This window comes from Corythoichthys intestinalis, chromosome 12, assembly GCF_030265065.1.
Source record: "Corythoichthys intestinalis isolate RoL2023-P3 chromosome 12, ASM3026506v1, whole genome shotgun sequence".
Taxonomy (NCBI): Eukaryota; Metazoa; Chordata; class Actinopteri; order Syngnathiformes; family Syngnathidae; genus Corythoichthys; species Corythoichthys intestinalis.
The window spans coordinates 445846-463980 of NC_080406.1; the positions used below are offsets into that span (position 1 = coordinate 445846).

An 18135-nucleotide genomic window follows, 5' to 3' on the forward strand; every position below is an offset into this window, starting at 1 on the left:
AGATTACCAGTCCGCCCCTGGTTAGCGGTCATAGCGGCGTCTCTCTCTTGTAAAAGGAAGTCCTGGTGGGACCCTCGAACTGCAGCTTAATGGCCTGCTTCAAGTTGAGCTGTGGGTCAGAGGTTTGCATGGAGACCTCCATGACACCTGAGGTCATCGCAGCAACATTGTGCTTGGGTGGGGGGTCCCAAGTATCTTTTTGTCGGGGGCCCTTTATTCTGTTTTGGCGAGTTTTATTTTCCCAGAGTCCCGGTATTCTCTCCAAGTTTTTCTGGTTCATTCGGTCCCCATATTCCATTTCACGGGACAAAGCTTGAGAGGCCAACTCGGAATTGACGGCGCAAAGAGGTAGAGGGGGTCCGGCTTCGGGCGGAGTCCGCCGGTTGCTTCCCAAACCACCGGGCGGCGGAGGTAGTGTCGAAGGGCGGCTCCGGCTTCGGGGTAACGAATGCTGCTGGATCTGTTGGATGAAGCTGAGGGTGTCGGCCGGAACTGTCTGCAGGGTGGCCAACGAGTGTCCGGTGGACGATGTCTGAGAGCTGTGGGCGGAGTGTAGACACCCTGCTGTGGAACCCGCTGAAGACGGTGATGATGAGGAGGTCACTGTTTTAGGTATGGAGATCTTTTTATTAGGAGAAACCGTGCCGGGCGCCAGACTCCGGCAGGGCTTGGCCCCAAAGTTTTCCAGGAGCCGAAGCACCTCATCGTGCTTTTGCCTCCGCGCTACTATCGCGGGGGTCCGGCCGTATTTGTCCATGTGGTTGGGATTGGCCCTTCCCTCCAGTAGAACGGACACCACGTCGGCGTGTCCTTGTTGAGCGGCGATACTCAGAGCCGTCGCCCCCTGATGGCAAGCGAGATCTACGTTGATGCCGCTCGCTGACAGGAGACGGCGCCCCACCTCAGCGCGCCCCGTCCATGCCATCGAATGCAAGGGCGGCCTCCCCTCCGCGTCTCGAGCGTTTGGATCGGCTCCGTGCTTCAAGAGCAAGTCCGCCGCATCCGTGTTTCCCTGCCAGGAAGCCACGTGCAAGGCGGTCCGGCCCTCAGAGTCTCTGGATTCCAGAGGCGGCCCGCCCTTCTCTAGGAGTAGAGAGGCCATGCTTAGCTGCCCATCCAAAACCAGGAGGTAGAGCAGCGGTCTCCCCTCCGCGTCTCGCACATCGGCGTCGGCCCCTCGTCGCAAAAGCAGCTCGGCCACCTCGCTGCGCCCCTCCAGAAGGGCGGCGCTCAAAGCCGAGTGTCCGTCGTAGGCCCTGTGGTCGATGGGCGAGCGGCGATCCAGCAGTAATCGGGCAGCGCCGAGATGTCCTTCCTGTGCCGCCAGAATCAGCGCCGTACGGCCCTCGACATCCATTTCGCCAACCCGCGCCATGCTACCTCGCTCTGTTAGTACAGCGCAGACCGCCCTGTGGCCTTCGCAGGCCGCGGCGTGCAATGGAGTCCAGCCCAGATCGTCCTTGTGATTCTCATCCAGACCCCGTTCTAGGAGTGTGCGGACCACCTCGGAGCTTCCCTGTGCCGCCGCCAGACTCAGCGCCGTCCTACCTTCGTCGTCAATGGCGTCCACGGCGGCCCCCCAAAAGAGGAGCCGGGACACCGTCTGCACGTGGCCCATAGCGGCGGCAGCCAGCAGGGGGGTCATTGGCGCCTTGGCCGGCGAATCCCCCTCGCGACGAGCGGTCTCGTCCACGTCAGCGCCAGCGTCTAGCAAAAGTTCCACGATGTCATCGTGGCCCTCGTAGGCTGCGAGAAGCAGCGGGGTCATGCCGTCGTTGTCTCGGTGTCCCGGATCGGCGCCGTGCTCCAGTAAAAGGCTCGCAACCTCGCCGTAACCCTGGCGCCCAGGTACCGAAGGGCCACAGAGGGCGACGACCGACAGAGCCGTGCGCCCGTCGTTGTCGGCCAAGTCCACCTGGGCCCCGCGGTCCAGTAGCACCCCTGCCGCCTCGGGGTGTCCCATGTAGGCGGCCGCAATCAGAGGGGTGCGGCCTTTAGAGTCAGTTGTGTCTACTTGAGCATCGTAGTCAAGCAGGATGAGGACCGTCTCCTCGTGACCCCCCCAGGCCGCAGCCCTGAGGGCGGTGCGCCCTTTCACGTCGCACCCGTCCACGTCAGCCCCCGCGTCCAGCAGAAGCCTCACCGCCTCGCCGTGCCCGCCCCAGGCCGCGGACCGTAAGGCCGTCCAGCCGTCTGCGTCGGCGTGCTCCAGCATCTCTGATGCGGTCCTCACGTCTTGCGTCCGCATCCAGTCTAGCAGAACCCGCAGCACGTCTACGCGACCTTGTCTGGAGGCTAACGTGAGCGAGGTTTGACCCTGTTTGTCGCCGAGGAGCGGGTCAGATCCAGTGGTCAGAAGCAGCCGGACTTGCTTCGCGGATCCCTCCAGGACCGCGTCGGCGAGAGAAGTCTGCGCATCAGTAGAACCGTGGTTCACAGAAGCGCAGACCTTATGGAGTTCGGGGTCCGTCAATTCACCGTGCGCGGAAAGACTCGGGTCTGCAGCGACAAGTCCGCTAATCTTGAAGAGCTGAAGGACTTTCTGGTGGGTTGAGGCTGGCGCTTGAGTTACCAACGTGGACAGTAATTCGTTTCTGGACAACGTCAGGGCGGGAACGTCGGCCCAGATCATCCACAGAGCCAGAATCCAGGGCTTGTCCCGATGGTGACCGGAGCACACCAGATGCGTCCCCAGTTGGACGGCCTCCTCCGAATTCAGTCGGGGTCCTCTTTGCGTCAGCGCCACGGCCAGCGTGCCGTGCCCCTCGGCTGGGTCGCACAAGTACTTCTGAGTACAGTACTTAATATCTGTTAGCCACTCGGCAAAGCTGTTGTGGAAAAGGAGTTTGCTGCCCTCGGGACCGTCTACTAGAAGCGGGCCCAGGGTGCGGAGCTTGTTCTGGAACTCCTCCACGCTGAGTAGTTTGTCGCGTGTCAAGAGCGCTGCGAACAATTGATGTGGCGCGAGGGGGCGGGGGGCCGCCAGGATGACGTTAAGCAGAGGCTTGACGTAATCAAATAGTCTCCGGGGGAATAATCTTTGGCACAGCCACAGGTAGAGACCGTTGAGGGTCCCCGGAATATCCCGGATCTCGCGGAGCCCTATGAGGGAGGCGGCCACGCCGTCCAGGACTCGCTCCAGGTACAGGAAGCAGCCGCCGCTCTTTATGTGGAGCAAATTTAACATGTCCGCCGTGTCCGGGGTGACCTGACGGCGAAGCGCCGCCTCCCTGTCCAAACGTTTCAGGATGTACTTTTGCGCATCATGGACAGGTTCCGGCCGACGCATGTCGTCCAGGCAGACTTTACGAAAACCTGACAAGCAAAAAGTTTTAGAGACCGGGCAGTACCTAAAAATCACTGCCTTTGAGCAAGAGCTACCTGGAAACATTTTGCTGACGGCCTTGCTCTGACGACGGACCGAGCAGACCAGCAGGATCCAGCCGGGCATCAGGTTCTGGTGAGCCGCCAGAAGCTCCGTGATGGACCGGTTCTTCCCGGTGCCCCCGGAACTTCCCTGATAGCTCACGTCCAGAGAGTCCACCAGGATCATCATGGTCTGAGGAGGCGGAGGCAAGTCCAGCAAAGGCTTCAGGACATATCTGGATGAAAATTCACATCAAAGAATCCATAAAACCTGTCCCAAAAATGGTGTGAAGATGCTCAGATAAAGGCACTAAGAAAGTGCACAATCAACACACACACACCTCTTTTCTGGCGGTGACTCAACACATCGGAACTTATGAAATGTATTTGTCCACACCACCATACACACACAGGCTCACGTTAACTTTCTTTCACTTTACATACAGTATATTAACCCTTTATACTATTCATTCATTCATACATTCTAGGGTTACGGGGGTCCTGGAGCCAATCCCAGTCACTAGTGCCAATTTAGAGTGTCCAATCAGCCTACCATGCATGTTTTTGGTAGGGTGGGGGGGTTGTGCGTAGTACCCGGAGAAAACCAACGCAGACACGGGGAGAACATGCAAACAGGAAGCCCAGAGCCCGGGATTGAACCCTTGAACTGTGGCAGACGTCCTAACCACTCTGCCACCGTGCCGCCCACCCTTTATAATACATTCAATTAAATATGTACATAGTAAGATTTTTTTTGATAAACTTCCAAGGAAGTGACCAAAATAAACAGGATGCAAGCCAGAAATTAATCAAAATCAAATCATCAGGAATTTCAATGGAAATACTGTGCCCCAAAATTACAGGGAGTGACCCGAGGTTTTAGATTTGTGGAGTTTAATTCATAAATGGGACAGAAGAAGACGCGTACAAACCTCTGAAAGGCGAGATCCGGGTCCGCCCGGCACCCGAGGGCGTCTGGCAGCGGTCGGCGGCGCAGGTCGGCGGCGTGCTCGGGTGGCAGCGGCGCCGACGTTCTCAATTGCTCCGCCAAGGCCATCACGAAGCGCCACGGCAGAGCGCCGGCGGGCTCCTCCGGTCGGCAGAAGTACCGGACTAGGCAGCGCGATGCCAACCCGGACGCCCGACCCGCCTCAGAGTCGTGCCGCGCCGCCTCAGCGCACAGTGCCGTCTTCCCCGCCCCTGGGCCACCCGTCACCAGGACCCCCGACGGGCTCCCAGCCGCGCGCCGGGCATCCAGGCTGCGCCGGAGTACGTCCAGCGCCCATTCCCGGCAGAAGAAGCGGCGACCGCGCGGGAGGCCGGGGTCGCTCATGACGCCATCTTTGCTTCCTGCTGCTTTCCTCTCGACTTCCTGTCAGATGAGTTGAGAAATGTGTTTAGTTTAAGGTTAGGCGCTTGTACTCGCACTTGAAGGCCACGCCTTCCTGCACTCTGGTTTTTCAAGTTTGCCCCTGGCCGGCTGGCCGGCCGGCGATTCCGCCCTCGGAACGTGTCGTCACACGCGCGAGAGCTCGTACGTAAGTGCGGATTTCAAAATCTCTCCCAGTTTTTATTTGGCACCGGAGATAATGATCTTTTTCATTTGATGGTAGAAAATATGTTTATCCACTAGAGGGCACCCATGCTGTTAATGCTTCATTTCTGTATATTTTTCGATGATATTTTTGGGGCCTAATATGGCCATTTAATGGGTTATTGAGTCATGATAACAGGTTATATAGAAAAAAAAATATAACAGTTACTCCGTACTTGGGTAGTCTTTTCATCGGAAACTTTTTGTCTTTTACTTCAGTGAATTTTTTTGGATGACTACTTGTACTTGAGTCATCTTATTTTAAGGTGATACTACTCTGACCCGAGTAAGATTTTTGTCTACTCTACCCACATCTGGTCCTGAATTATGAGAACCATTCCCAGCGCCATTGACGGCGCTAGACGTCCAGTCTATATGAACTGTGCGCGAGGGCCTCACGGTGTCAGCGAGCACACAAGCGAGGAGGGGCCGCTCGTTGTCTCTATTTTGTTGACATTCTTGTCATTTCTCATGTTGACGACAACTTGAAGACACCGGCCGGCCGCAAACGTCACTTCCCGTCGGCTCGCGTCCGACATCATTCACAGCTCACCATAAACCATCTCCATATTTCATGCAAGTTTTCATATTGTAATGTTGAAGCTATTTGACTGCAACTATGTTGCTGTTGTAGCTATGGTTACAATGTGGGTTTAATTTATGCCAACAATATTTTTTTAGGTAGCGATCCTGTGATTCATATTCTGTTAGACAGTGATGACTGTGGAAAGTATATTTCTCATGTCAAATAACAGTTTTAAACTCTATCCATTTGTATTGGGCTGAAAGCGATCCGTCCCTCCAATGGCACTTAATATAATGATTAAAATATTCATTGAGACTTGAAAAGAAATCACAAAACAAAAACTAAAAATACATTATTATTAAAAAAAATAATTGCAAAAAAAAAAAAAAAAGCAAAAAAAACAGTTTTTTTAAAAAATGGGTCGATTTCCAAATAAAATAATAATTTCAAAAAGCTATCTATTGATCCAAAAGGATTGGACGTCTATTGCTATCAGTGTCACTTTAACATGATCATTTGTCTATCTGTCTATTATCGATTGCTAATGGCTTTTTATGATTATAAAAAATATTTTTCTTTTACTAACTATCACAACACACACACTGTGAATCCTTTACATATACCTGGGCTGGCAGGTAATTTTTCACTACCAGTACCTGTCTCACTATTTGTCACAAAGCAGTTGCAAATGACAGCAACTAAGTTGCCTTACCTGGAAGGAAATGGCTTGTTCTTCTTCAGCGAGTGCTGCTCCGTTGCGTGTGCCACCTCCTCATAGAACTCAACTCCCCCAGTAGTAGCGCAAGCGATCGATCACGTGATTGCAAAATGGCTATCGGTTCATACATGCACGAGATATTAAAGCATTTATTTGTTCCAGCGCTTGAGCAGGGCAGGCTGTGGGCGGAGCTGGGATGAACTGGGCGGGGCGAACCCCCGACTGCAGCGTGCCAGCCTATGGCTCGTATTTATTGGCTTTCTTTACATTTGCTGACTATTTCATTCATCTTCACCAAAGCTTATAGGATGTAGAAAAACAAATCAATGGTATACTTTGTATTCCTTGTGTGTTGTTTTTACTTGTACACTATTTTGCTTTTGCGTTGATTTAAGACGAAATTAAAGAAAAAAAGGACGAAATGCATTATCAAACTGTGTTTGCTTCATTTTTTAAAGGGGGCTGGTGAAAATATATGATATGTCTTTGATTAAACCAAAAAGCTCAAGCAAAACATGTATTTTCTAGGGGATGGAGGCAAATAAGGGTAATTTATGACGAGACATTGACTGTGACAATACAAATTAAACTTTTAAGATGAGAACTTTTTACAAGTCTGATGGATAAACATAAGCAAAAGTTACTTACTTTTGATTTGACTTTTGTTCATTTTGCCCCGCCACACACACTCACAAACACACACCCACACACAACACTCATGTGACAAATGACCCTTAACCTCACCCAAATTCTGACATGACAGAGCTACAAATACCAAACAAGTGAATATCTTTTTGTTTTTACTGTCTTCTCAGTCTACTTCAGTCATTTTGACACATGTTTTCTAACACAACAAAATGAGAACTTGGAGCACAAATACACAAATTACTTGCCAACTAATTGTTCTGGAGTGATTAGTATTCTAAATAAACATGACTCAAAAGTAAGCAGTAAATGTACTGTATTGCTAACAGTTGTGACGAAAAGGTTGCCGTTTTAAAATCGATCGAACAATGAGGAATTTAGAGCTATTTCAAAGTTTGTGCTCCATTGACTATGATGGTTTGTTTATCAAACGGCTCTGACACAAAATGGCCGACAAGTGACGGCATCTATTTTTATATATGATATTTATGATTTATTCCCTCTTGCGAAAGCCGAACGCAGAACCGGAAGCTACTCGAGCGATTGTTTGGGGAAAATAGTACTTTATCAAAAATAATTATTTTATTTAAAGTAACAATGCTAAATATAAACAACAACTCTTTAAATGATAAAAAAGTAAAGGTGTAGCAGTCTTTTTCGTGAACTGCGGCGGCTCACTGACCCGGACGTCCCGGAAGTCAATGCAGGGCTTGGCGAGCACTATCCGCCACAAGTGTTTTCCCCCCTGTTGTTTAGCGAAGAAATAAGAGCAAAAATTGTACGTTTTCGGGCGTGATTAAACATACAAAGGTCAAAGGAAGTCACGGAAGACGAGCTAAGGAGTTTGTGTCTAAAAAAACCCCATCTAAAGGTAAGTCGCTCGAGCCTGTTTTGGCGCCGCTAGTCACAGCAGCTAGCTAGATTTGGCAAGATTCGACATCCGGCCTTGAAAAGCGCATAAAGTGTTGGAATGCCCACGAAATTACGACAGCGCACTGGTTTTAATGTACATTAATGATATGATGACAATAACTTAAATATGTCGGCTTCAATTATTCATTTTACTTGTGTGTTTCAGATATGAACTCTCCAAGCACAAGTCCTGCTCAAAAACAACACAATGGTAAGTTTATGCTAAAAAAATGGAAGAGAAATCGATGTAAATAGAGGATTATCATGACTCCACCGTCATTTTTTATCATCAGTTTCATAACTGGTTGATAGCGTTCCTTTTTTTGGAAAGAAAACAGAGCCAATAAATTATTTTTTTAATCAAATGCAATTCATAAAATAGATGCATCATCCAGGCTGAGTACATAATGGTTTGGGATGAAGTGCAGCATTTTTTTGACATATATAAGAGTTTTTATGCACAAATATCCCGATTGTTTTGTTTTTTTGTGTATGACTTCAGGAGAGTCTGATGAAGAACCCGCGCCGCAGCAGGATTCTTCCGTTCGGCAGAGTCCTGACAAAGAAGGGGGAGGAGGAGAACGTGACGCCGGCGGCAGTGATGCAGGAAACGGCAGCTCTGACAACAGTAGTAGCAGCGAGGACGAATGCGACGCCGCCTTGAGGAAGATTAGGAGCAGCGTGTCTCAGATCACGGTAAACTTGCAAATTGTAATTTTGCGTCCCGGGTTGGCCAAGTCCGCACCAAAATCGGGAAACGCACTGTTGTTGTGTGCAGAGGTCCACGGAGCAACCGCTACCAGATAGCGGAGAACCCGACGCGTCCAGATCCAGAAGTAGGTCCAAATCCAGAGAGCCGGACAGAGACAGAGACAGATCCAGATCCAGGAGTCCGGACAGATCCAGGGGACGGGAGCGCTCCAGGTCCAGAGATCGTTATGACAGAGGACAGCGCACTAGGTAGAAAGCGGTGACATCATCCGCTAAGCGGATTGGCCCTACCGACGCGTTATCATTTTTTTCCCTTTAGGGACCGCCACCGTGACGGCGAGCGGCGTCGGGAACGAGAGCGGCGGGGCCGTAGCCCTTCCCCCCCGCCCGCCAAGAAGAAAAAGGAGGAGCTGGACCCCATCCTGACCAGGACGGGCGGCGCCTACATCCCACCCGCCAAGCTGCGCCTCATGCAGCAGCAGATCACCGACAAGAGCAGGTACACCACTCCCAAAACAGTAGGATCTAACCGAAATGTCTCATTTCATTAACATTATTGAAAAATTAGGGATTATTGACTTTTTAAAAAAAGATATGAAATGAGAAAGCAAAATCAATTGAAAAATAGACTATTTTTCCCCCCCTATTTTTTTTCATTCTTTTTTTTTTAAACGATGCATTCCCCCTGTCCCCGCCGCAGCTTGGCCTATCAGAGGATGAGCTGGGAGGCACTGAAGAAGTCCATCAACGGTCTGATCAACAAAGTCAACGTGTCCAACATTGTCAACATCATCCAGGAGATCCTGCAAGAGAACATCGTGAGGGGGAGGTCAGAAAAGAAACGATGAGGTGATGAAAGAGCCTCGAATGAAACGGTGTCATTTGCAGGGGTCTGCTGGCCCGCTCGGTACTGCAGGCGCAGGCGGCCTCTCCCATCTTCACGCACGTTTACGCTGCCGTGGTGGCCATCATCAACTCCAAGTTCCCGCAGATCGGCGAACTCATTCTCAAGCGACTCATCCTCACCTTCCGACGCGGGTACCGGCGAAATATCAAGGTACCTTTCGAAAAAAACCGCCGCGCCGAATGGCCCCTCGTCCGATTGCCATCTTTCCTCTCCCAGCAACAGTGCCTGACCTCGTCCAAGTTCGTGGCCCACCTCATCAACCAGAACGTGGTACGCTAGGCGTCGGCTCCGTCCGCCGCGGGACGGCGCCGCGGCTCACGATGCGCTTTCGCTTTCTCGCCGCGGTCAGGCCCACGAGGTGCTTTGTCTAGAGATGCTGACGCTGCTTCTGGAGCGGCCCACCGACGACAGCGTGGAGGTGGCCATCGCCTTCCTTAAAGAGTGCGGTCTCAAGCTCACCGACGTCTCTCCGCGTGGCGTTAACGGTCAGCTAGCTCCTTGTATTTTTCTTGGAATGCTTTGACTCCGCAAGTTTATTGCTGCCTTAACACCCCCCCCCAAAAAAAAAGGTTTTGCATGATAATATGTGAAAACTAGACTTGTCCGACCTCATATATTGGTATCGGGTTTTATATCTGTATTGGATGGATAGATTTTCCGAGTTGGACAATATCGAGCTTAAGAAGTCATTTTTGGGCAACTGGAGTTTTTCAGGACCGATATCGATTATTATTAGTTGGATTGGCCGATAACCAAATTTTGGAGCCGATATTCATTTGCAGCAAAAGTGTAAAAAATTGGCGTCAAAAAATGTAATAACGCAAACACACTTGATTGAAATGCCTAAAGCATGTTTATTGAATCACGCAAATACAAAATTATACACAGACGTGCTTAAATTTCCTAGACTCTGAAACATCTCCTATGAAGTTGAATAAAAGGTTAAATAAGTAGTTCTCCGGAAAACGAAAGTGTTGTTCTAAAAAAAAAACAAAAGTTTTAAACATGTTACTCTCCCACCGTACCGCCTTCAAAATGCAAATTATTTTTAAACAGGAATAACGTAGAAAAATGCTTGTCTTTGTTAAAGGCCTCATTGAGTGAGTCCAGTCAAATAGACTCACTGCTTAGAACAGACGCGCATGCACACACACACACAATGAGTTGCCACAACACTCGTGTTTAACAAGCCAAACGATGATTGACTCATTCCGCATCTTTGAAGGCAGCGCTGCCAAGTTTATCTGGCAAGCTTCAACGCCTGTCAATCACCGTTAACTATAACCAGTAGAGCTGTAGCTATTGATCATTTTAGTAGTCGATTAATTTATGAGCTAGTTAGTTGGAATAATCGAGGATTAAGGACATCAAAATTTAAAACACCTGAGCTGAGCATCAAACCTGTGTTGTTTTTGGCACCTCTTTTGATTTTCATCTCAATCTTAGTCTTTTGGACCAAAATACTTATTAGTCTTAATCATATTTTAGCCATTTCACATTGTATTTTTCTTAGTCCAATTTTTATTAACTCATTTCGTCTAGTTGTAGTCGAAGGTTACTCAAAATGCTTTTGGTCCAAGTTTTGGTCCAAAAATGAATAAATAAATCAAGGTTTCCAACCATTTCAAATGAACATTGACAGACAGGCACATATTGTAGCATGTACAAGGACAACACCAAATTGGTGATAATAAACATTCAGTAGGAAAACAGTACATTATTTTCAATTAATTATACCCACCTGAATGGCACGAACAATATGTAAAAAATGTTAACAGGGCGCTCATATTAGCATAATGCTAACACGAATGCTATGCTAACGAGTTACATTTAGTGTGTGACGATCACTCAACACAGACCTTTTAAAGCTAAAGCAACATTGCATATTCTCTCATGAAAACAAAAGAAATTTTACTAAGCGTTTCAAAACAAGCAAGCCTGGAGAGGAGAGAACACCGGAGAGTTGGGGGTTGGGGCGGGGGGCGCAGCACGTCACATGAGTGACTCAACAAGACAGATAAGATGCGGGTTAAAAACACTTTAAAATGTTTCACATTGTGAACATGTGACGAAAACTATGGCACATTTGCATCTCGTCTCGTCAGACGAAAACTGGCATTGGTCTCGTTATGTTTTAGTCTCCCAAGATTTGTTTTTAGCTCGTTATTGTCTCGTCATTGTAATGAAAAAATTGTTTGTCGAGGAACTATTTTCAGTATCGTCATCGTTGCCGAAAACAACACTGCCTCGAACGGTGTAAAAAAATAAATAAATGAGGATCTAAGTACAACAAAAGGACAATTGGCTAACTTGCATAGCAAAAGTCCGCTAGCTTAAATCCTATAAAATGCGAACTTTTTTTTTTCAACAAAGCTCTTAACAAATTGTTCAAACACATATTCCCACAAAATAACGGCAAAATAGACCGAGAAAACCAAATTAGGAATGCATTAAAAAAAACATTACCTCAAACAAATATTTATGTTGGTCTTAACAGCCATGTAAAATGAGATATGTCATGTTTACTTTTGCCGCTAGAGGGCACTGTATCCACCCAAATCGCTAAAAATAAACGCAAACCCTTTCAAAACAAGCCATCACAACGCTACTGTAATTAAACCAGTACTTCTCAAATAGTGGGGCGCGCCCCCCTGGGGGGGCGCAGAGCGATGCCAGGGGGGGCGCATGTGACCTTTTTTTTTTTTTTTTTTTTCTGCCGTACTGGAATAAAGTGTACTTGCGCATCCACTCAGTGGGTGGCAGTGGCGCTCTCATTTTCAGAGTGCGTGCAGTATTTTTGAACTAAGGAAGAGCACTCATCACACAGAAAACAAATATGAAGAGCAGTGCGCCGCCGCCGTTTTCCGACCGGACTCACTCACGCAGCGACCCACTGTCTTGTCCGGTTCTCACGCCGCCGCCCGATAAGTGCCATTTTCGGCTTGGGATCGTCACGACGAACGCCCTCACCTACGGTTCTACCTCGGCCGCCGAGAATGCGCTTTGTTCGTGCCGTTTGCCTTTTAGCTTTGACTTTTAATACTGTGGGTGATGAGGAAAGACTGTTTACTGTGTCTAAAAATAATTATAGCGGACCGACAGAAGCCAAATCAATTAAGACGCCACTTAAAGACATTCGACCCCAATCTCATTGATAAGCCGCTTGATTGTTTTTCAGCGAAAACGTGCCGAATATTGCCAACAATCGTCCTGCTTTGTCAGTGTTATATCAGTAAACCAGTGAGCATTGTTAGCATATTCATTCATTCATTCATTCATTTTCCATGCCGCTTTTCCTCACGAGGGTCGCGGAGGTGCTGGAGCCTATCCCAGCCAACTACGGGCAGTAGGCAGGGGACACCCTGAAATGGTTGCCAGCCAATCGCAGGGCACAAGGAGACATACAACCATTCACGCACACACTCATACCTACGGACAATTTAGAGTGTTCAATCAGCCTACCATGCATGTTTTTGGGATGTGGGAGGAAACCGGAGTTCCCGGAGGAAACCCACGCAGGCACGGGGAGAACATGCAAACTCCTCACAGGAAGGCCGAAGCCCGGGGTTGAACCCTTGGTCTCAGAACTGTGAGGCAGATGTGCTAACCACTAAGCCACCGTGCCGCCATTGTTAGCATACTCATTGCAAAATGACTCCACACCATTGCAAAGGAGGTAATACTGAGTGTGAGCAGCAAAAATAAAAACTGTCCTTCTGTCCAAGGACACTCTTTTTTTCCTTTATTCATTTTTGTTTTTTTGGTCAAATTTTTTGGCATATTGTCCTCATGAGTGAATGTTTCTAATCAATTTGAATTTGTTATTATTTACTGATTTTATTACATTTTATTTTTCAGTATCAAATGGTCAAAAATGTACCTTGAGTGTATTTTTACAGTTTGAATGTGACTTTTTTTTAATTCGGGCAAATTGATGCACGTCAAGTCTTCTGTTACAAACAAAACAATGTTAATAAAGTTATACTTTATTATAAGTTGATCTATGTTACCTTTTTTCTTTATTAGAAAAAAAGGGACACAATATTAGGCAGATGCGTATTTATGATAGTAATTTTATAGACAAATAATACTATTTACAGTGGCGGCAGAGAGTTGGGGGGGGGCGCGAAACATTTACGTCTTGCTTGGGGGGGCGTCGCAGAAAATAATTGAGAAGCACTGAATTAAACGAATACTCAAAAAGGCCAAATTTAATTCAAAGCTTTTTTTCTAATCGAATTACACGAGTAAATCGATTAATCGTTGCAGCACGAATAACTAGCAAAACTGGTGACCGGAAAATAGGGCAAAACAACTTCAGTCCACTTCATTCTATGTACCTGCACAGTTTACGGACTGTAGTGAGAGCGTTCCACCCCGTTTTTTTTATTTTATTTTATTTTTTTTTTTTTGAGAAACCTACTTTCTCATCAGCTTGAATTTGTGTCTTTTAGCCATCTTCGAGCGCTTGCGCAACGTCCTGCACGAGTCGGCCATCGACAAGCGCGTGCAGTACATGATTGAGGTGATGTTCGCCATCCGCAAGGACGGTTTCAAGGACCACCCGGTCGTCCCCGAAGGGCTGGACCTGGTGGACGAGGACGACCAGTTCACGCACATGCTGCCGCTGGACGACGACTACAACGGCGACGACGTCCTCAGTCAGGGCTCCCGCCCGACCGCAGTTACCGCCGGCGGCGTTCGCCCGACACTGATCTCGCGTGTGCCCGTTCCTCCACAGATGTCTTCAAGATGGACCCGGACTTCCAGGAAAACGAGGAGAAGTACAAAACGCTTAAGAGAGGTAAGAAGGACCGTGCCGTTCTTGGGGTCGAGAAGAGTTCTCAGTGTGACTTAGCGGCGCGGGCGGCCGGCAGACATCTTGGACGAGGGAAGCGGCGACTCCGGGGAGGAAGGAGACAGCGAGGACGACGACGACGATGATGAAGATGGAGATGACAAGCAGGAGGGCGAAGGTGCCGTGTTGACCTTCTTCATATTCTCCTACTTCTCCAACTTCTTTGAACTTCTCCTTTTCCTCTTTATTCGAGAGACGTCGAGAACCAAAAGTTGTATTTGCCATGTGGCAAAATTTTAATGTAAAGTGAATGGTCAAAAATCACAGCTACACATGTTTTTCTGCCATTGAAAATTTGTACCTGCATACCCGTCAATGGCAAGGCCGTGCATGGCATTTAAAACTGCCATATGCCCCCAAAAAATGCAACAACCCAAAATCCATTTTGCTACATACCAGAAAAAATGCCACACATTAAAGTCCATTTTGCCACATGGCAAAGAAATGCCATACGTCAAAATCCATTTTGTCACATGGCAAAAAATGCCCCACGACAAAATCCATTTTGCCACATGGCAAAAAATGCCACATGGCAAAATCCATTTTGCCACATGGCAAAAAAATGCCACATGACAAAATCCATTTTGCCACATGGCAAGAAAATGCCACTCGGCAAAAAAAAAAAAAAATGCTGCATGGCAAAATCCATTTTGCCACATACCAGAAAAAATGCCACATGGCAAAATCCATTTTGCCACATACCAGAAAAAATGCCACACTTTAAAATCCATTTTGCCACATACCAGAAAAAATGCCACTTGGCAAAATCAATTTGACACATTGCAAAATCCATTTTGCCACATACTGGTACCAGAAAAAAATGCCACATGTTAAAATCCATTTTGCCACATGGCAAAACCAATTTGCCCACCTGGCAAAAAATGGCACATGGCAAAAAATGCCACCTGGCAAAATCCATTTTGCCACACGGAAAAAAAATGCCACATGGCAAAATCCGTTTTGCCACCTACCAGAAAAAATGGCACATGGCAAAAAATTCCACATGCCAAGATCCATTTTGCCACATGGCAAAAAAAATGCCACATGGAAAAAAAAAATGCCACATGGAAAAATCTATTTTGCCACATGGCAAATACCACTTTTGGTTCTCGGCCCTGTTGCTTTATTCTCCTCTTCTTCATCCTTCTTTGATGGTGGTGATGTCTCTCCTCAGACGAGAAGGTGACCATCTTGGATCAGACCGAGGTCAACCTGGTGGCGTTCAGGAGGACCATCTACCTAGTCATCCAGTCCAGGTTTCGCTACACTCCATGGCTGCCAATCACGGCGTCCAATGCATTTTGACGGCCAGGGACCAATGCACGAACGAGGCTTAAAAAAAATGTCGTCTTTGCTCGTGTGTACGCAGTTTGGACTTTGAGGAGTGCGCTCACAAGCTGATCAAGATGGACTTTCCCGAGAGCCAGACGGTAAGACACGCGCACTGCTTCTTTACCTGCTTCTAAGCAGCGTCTGGTCCTTGTGTGTGCGCAGAAGGAGCTTTGCAACATGATCCTGGACTGCTGCGCTCAACAGAGGACCTACGAGAAGTTCTTTGGACTGCTGGCAGGGGTGAGAAGACATTAACGCATCATCGTGATCTTCTGTCGATTTTGGAGCATTTCTGAGTTCCCTCCCTGTCGCTTTCGGGGCATTTCCATGTCAGTACTGCATGTATGTGCTTGTCTACACGCGTACAGAGGTTCTGTCTACTGAAGAAGGAGTACATGGAGAGCTTTGAGGCCATCTTCTCCGAGCAGTACGAGACCATCCACAGGCTGGAGACCAACAAGCTGAGGAACGTGGCCAGACTCTTTGCTCACCTGCTCTACACAGATTCCGTCCCCTGGAGCGTAAGCGGAGTTGTCCGAAGGACGCCGTTTTCTCGGCCAGGTTGACGGATTCCGCCCCTCCCCGCCGCAGGTTCTGGAGTGCATCAAGATCAGCGAGGAGACCACCACCTCGTCCAGCAGAATCTTTGTCAAGATTCTCTTCCAGGAGCTCTGCGCCTACATGGGGCTGCCCAAACTTAACCAGCGCTTCAAAGACGTGTACGTCCTTCCTCCGGTGGGCGGGACTTAGAGGAACGTTCCCCCGCCCGAGCTCAATTCGCTCCGGGATGTCTTTCAGGACCCTGCAGAGTTTCTTCGAAGGTCTTTTCCCCCGCGACAACCCCAGGAACACGCGATTTGCCATCAACTTCTTCACCTCCATCGGCTTGGGAGGACTCACGTAAGAAACGGCGGGAAAGTCCGCGCCGCCGTTCCGTTTGGAACTTTTCTCATTTTTGTCCTCCAGGGACGAGCTGAGGGAACATCTGAAGAACGCGCCCAAGATGATCATGACGCAGAACCAGGAAGTAGAATCTTCCGACTCTTCGTCCTCCTCCTCCTCCTCCTCGTCCTCTTCTTCGTCTTCCTCGGACTCGTCCAGCGAATCCGATTCGTCCTCGTCCGGCAGCGGCTCGGGTACGTCCGCCGCTCGTTTTCGTGGAAAGCCGATCGTTGTTAACCTTTGACCCTTGCAGACTCGGACGAGAAACGCAAGAAGAAGAAGAGGAAGCGGAAGGGAGCGAGCGACAAGAAGGACAAAAAGAAGAACCCGCGACGCGGAGGGGACGGGAAAGGACGTCGACGGGAGGAGGAGGAGGAAGAGAGGGCACGGCGGAAAAAGGAGACGGACAAACGACGGAGGGACCAAGGCGACGGGAGGAGAAGGAGTGAGGAAGACAAGAGAGGGAGGCGGGAAGACAAACGAGGGAGGGGTAGAGAGGAGGAGAGGAATAAGGAGAACAGAGACGGCAACCGTGCCGACAGGAGGAGGCGCTGAAACTTTTTGTCTTCTCCTTGTTGTTTTTGTGCAAAACATTAAAGTTGTCATTTTTTAAAAAATGTCTTCATCCTCATTGGACGTCTTCACAATCGTTCCCTTTACATCCTAGGTTAAGTCGGCCGTTTTCCAAAGAGGTCGAAAGATTCCTCGTCGTGCTTGTGCTATTTGTCGGGAGTAGACGTCCAATTCGTGTGAAGTGGGAGGGCCCGTCCGTTTATCGCCGTCAATGTGTTAGGGAAGGGAAAACTCACAAGAAAAGTGGCTGACAAACTAACTGCAATTACTCCGTTATGAGCAAGTGATTTTGTCATATTAAAACAATATATGCAATTTCTGGAGAAATTGTGTGAGTATACTCCTGTCGATCATATTTAGATAAAAATACACATTTGTTTTTCCTGTCACTTAGAGAGACAGCGAGAACCAAAAGTGGTATTTGTCATGTGGCAAAATGGATTTTACCATGTGGCATTTTTTTTGGCTATGTGGCAAAAAGGATTTAGCCATGTGGCATTTTTTTGCCATTTGGCATTTTCTTTGCTATGTGGCAAAAAGGATTTAGCCATGTGGCCATTTTTTGCCATTTGGCATTTTTTTTCCATGTGGCATTTTTTGCCATTTGGCAATTTTTTGCCGTGTGGCAAAATGGATTTTGCCATGTGGCATTTTTTTTTTTGCCATGTGGCAAAAAGGTTTTTGCCATGTGGCAATTTTTGTGCCATCTGGCAAAATGGATTTTGCCTTGTGGCATTTTTTCTTGCCATATGGCAAAAAGGATTTTGCCATGTGGCGGTTTTTTTGCATTGTGGAATATGGTTTTGCCATGTGGGTAAATGGTTTTGCCATGTGGCATTTTTTTGCTATGTGGCAAAAAGGATTTAGCCATGTGGCTTTTTTTTTTTTTTTGCCATTTGGCTTTTTTATTTTTGCTATGTGGCAAAAAGGATTTAGCCATGTGGCATTTTTTTTGCGATTTGGCAATTTTTTGCCATGTGGCAAAATGGATTTTGCCATGTGGCCTTTTTTTTTTGCCATGTGGCATTTTTTTGCCATTTGGCAATTTTTT

The 18135-nt window shown here is 48.0% G+C and overlaps 2 protein-coding genes across 3 annotated transcripts; one reads left to right on the forward strand and one right to left on the reverse strand.

Moving 5' to 3' along the window:
- Positions 1 to 26: 26 nt before the first annotated feature.
- Positions 27 to 6354, reverse strand: ankrd50l (ankyrin repeat domain 50-like). 2 transcript variants are annotated; one of them, XM_057851541.1, is made up of 4 exons: positions 6199 to 6354; positions 4299 to 4738; positions 3382 to 3602; positions 27 to 3315 (listed from the first exon to the last, which is right to left on the reverse strand). In XM_057851541.1, exons 2-4 carry the CDS (start codon positions 4697 to 4699, stop codon positions 29 to 31), a joined length of 3909 nt encoding a protein of 1302 aa, XP_057707524.1. In that variant the 5' UTR covers positions 4700 to 4738; positions 6199 to 6354; the 3' UTR covers positions 27 to 28. The 2 variants fall into 2 exon arrangements, with proteins under 2 accessions (XP_057707524.1, XP_057707523.1); XM_057851540.1 differs by having other exon boundaries at positions 27 to 3602.
- Positions 6355 to 7363: 1009 nt separating this feature from the next.
- On the forward strand, positions 7364 to 17347 carry cwc22 (CWC22 spliceosome associated protein homolog). Its single transcript, XM_057851552.1, has 20 exons — positions 7364 to 7720; positions 7928 to 7972; positions 8264 to 8457; positions 8540 to 8721; positions 8792 to 8971; positions 9173 to 9301; positions 9361 to 9529; positions 9596 to 9649; positions 9729 to 9864; positions 13834 to 14040; positions 14121 to 14183; positions 14257 to 14355; positions 15412 to 15493; positions 15607 to 15667; positions 15732 to 15809; positions 15938 to 16090; positions 16161 to 16288; positions 16368 to 16469; positions 16536 to 16705; positions 16765 to 17347. The coding sequence occupies exons 2-20, from the start codon at positions 7930 to 7932 to the stop codon at positions 17064 to 17066; spliced, it is 2532 nt and encodes an 843-aa protein (XP_057707535.1). The 5' UTR covers positions 7364 to 7720; positions 7928 to 7929; the 3' UTR covers positions 17067 to 17347.
- The last annotated feature ends 788 nt before the right edge of the window (positions 17348 to 18135 follow it).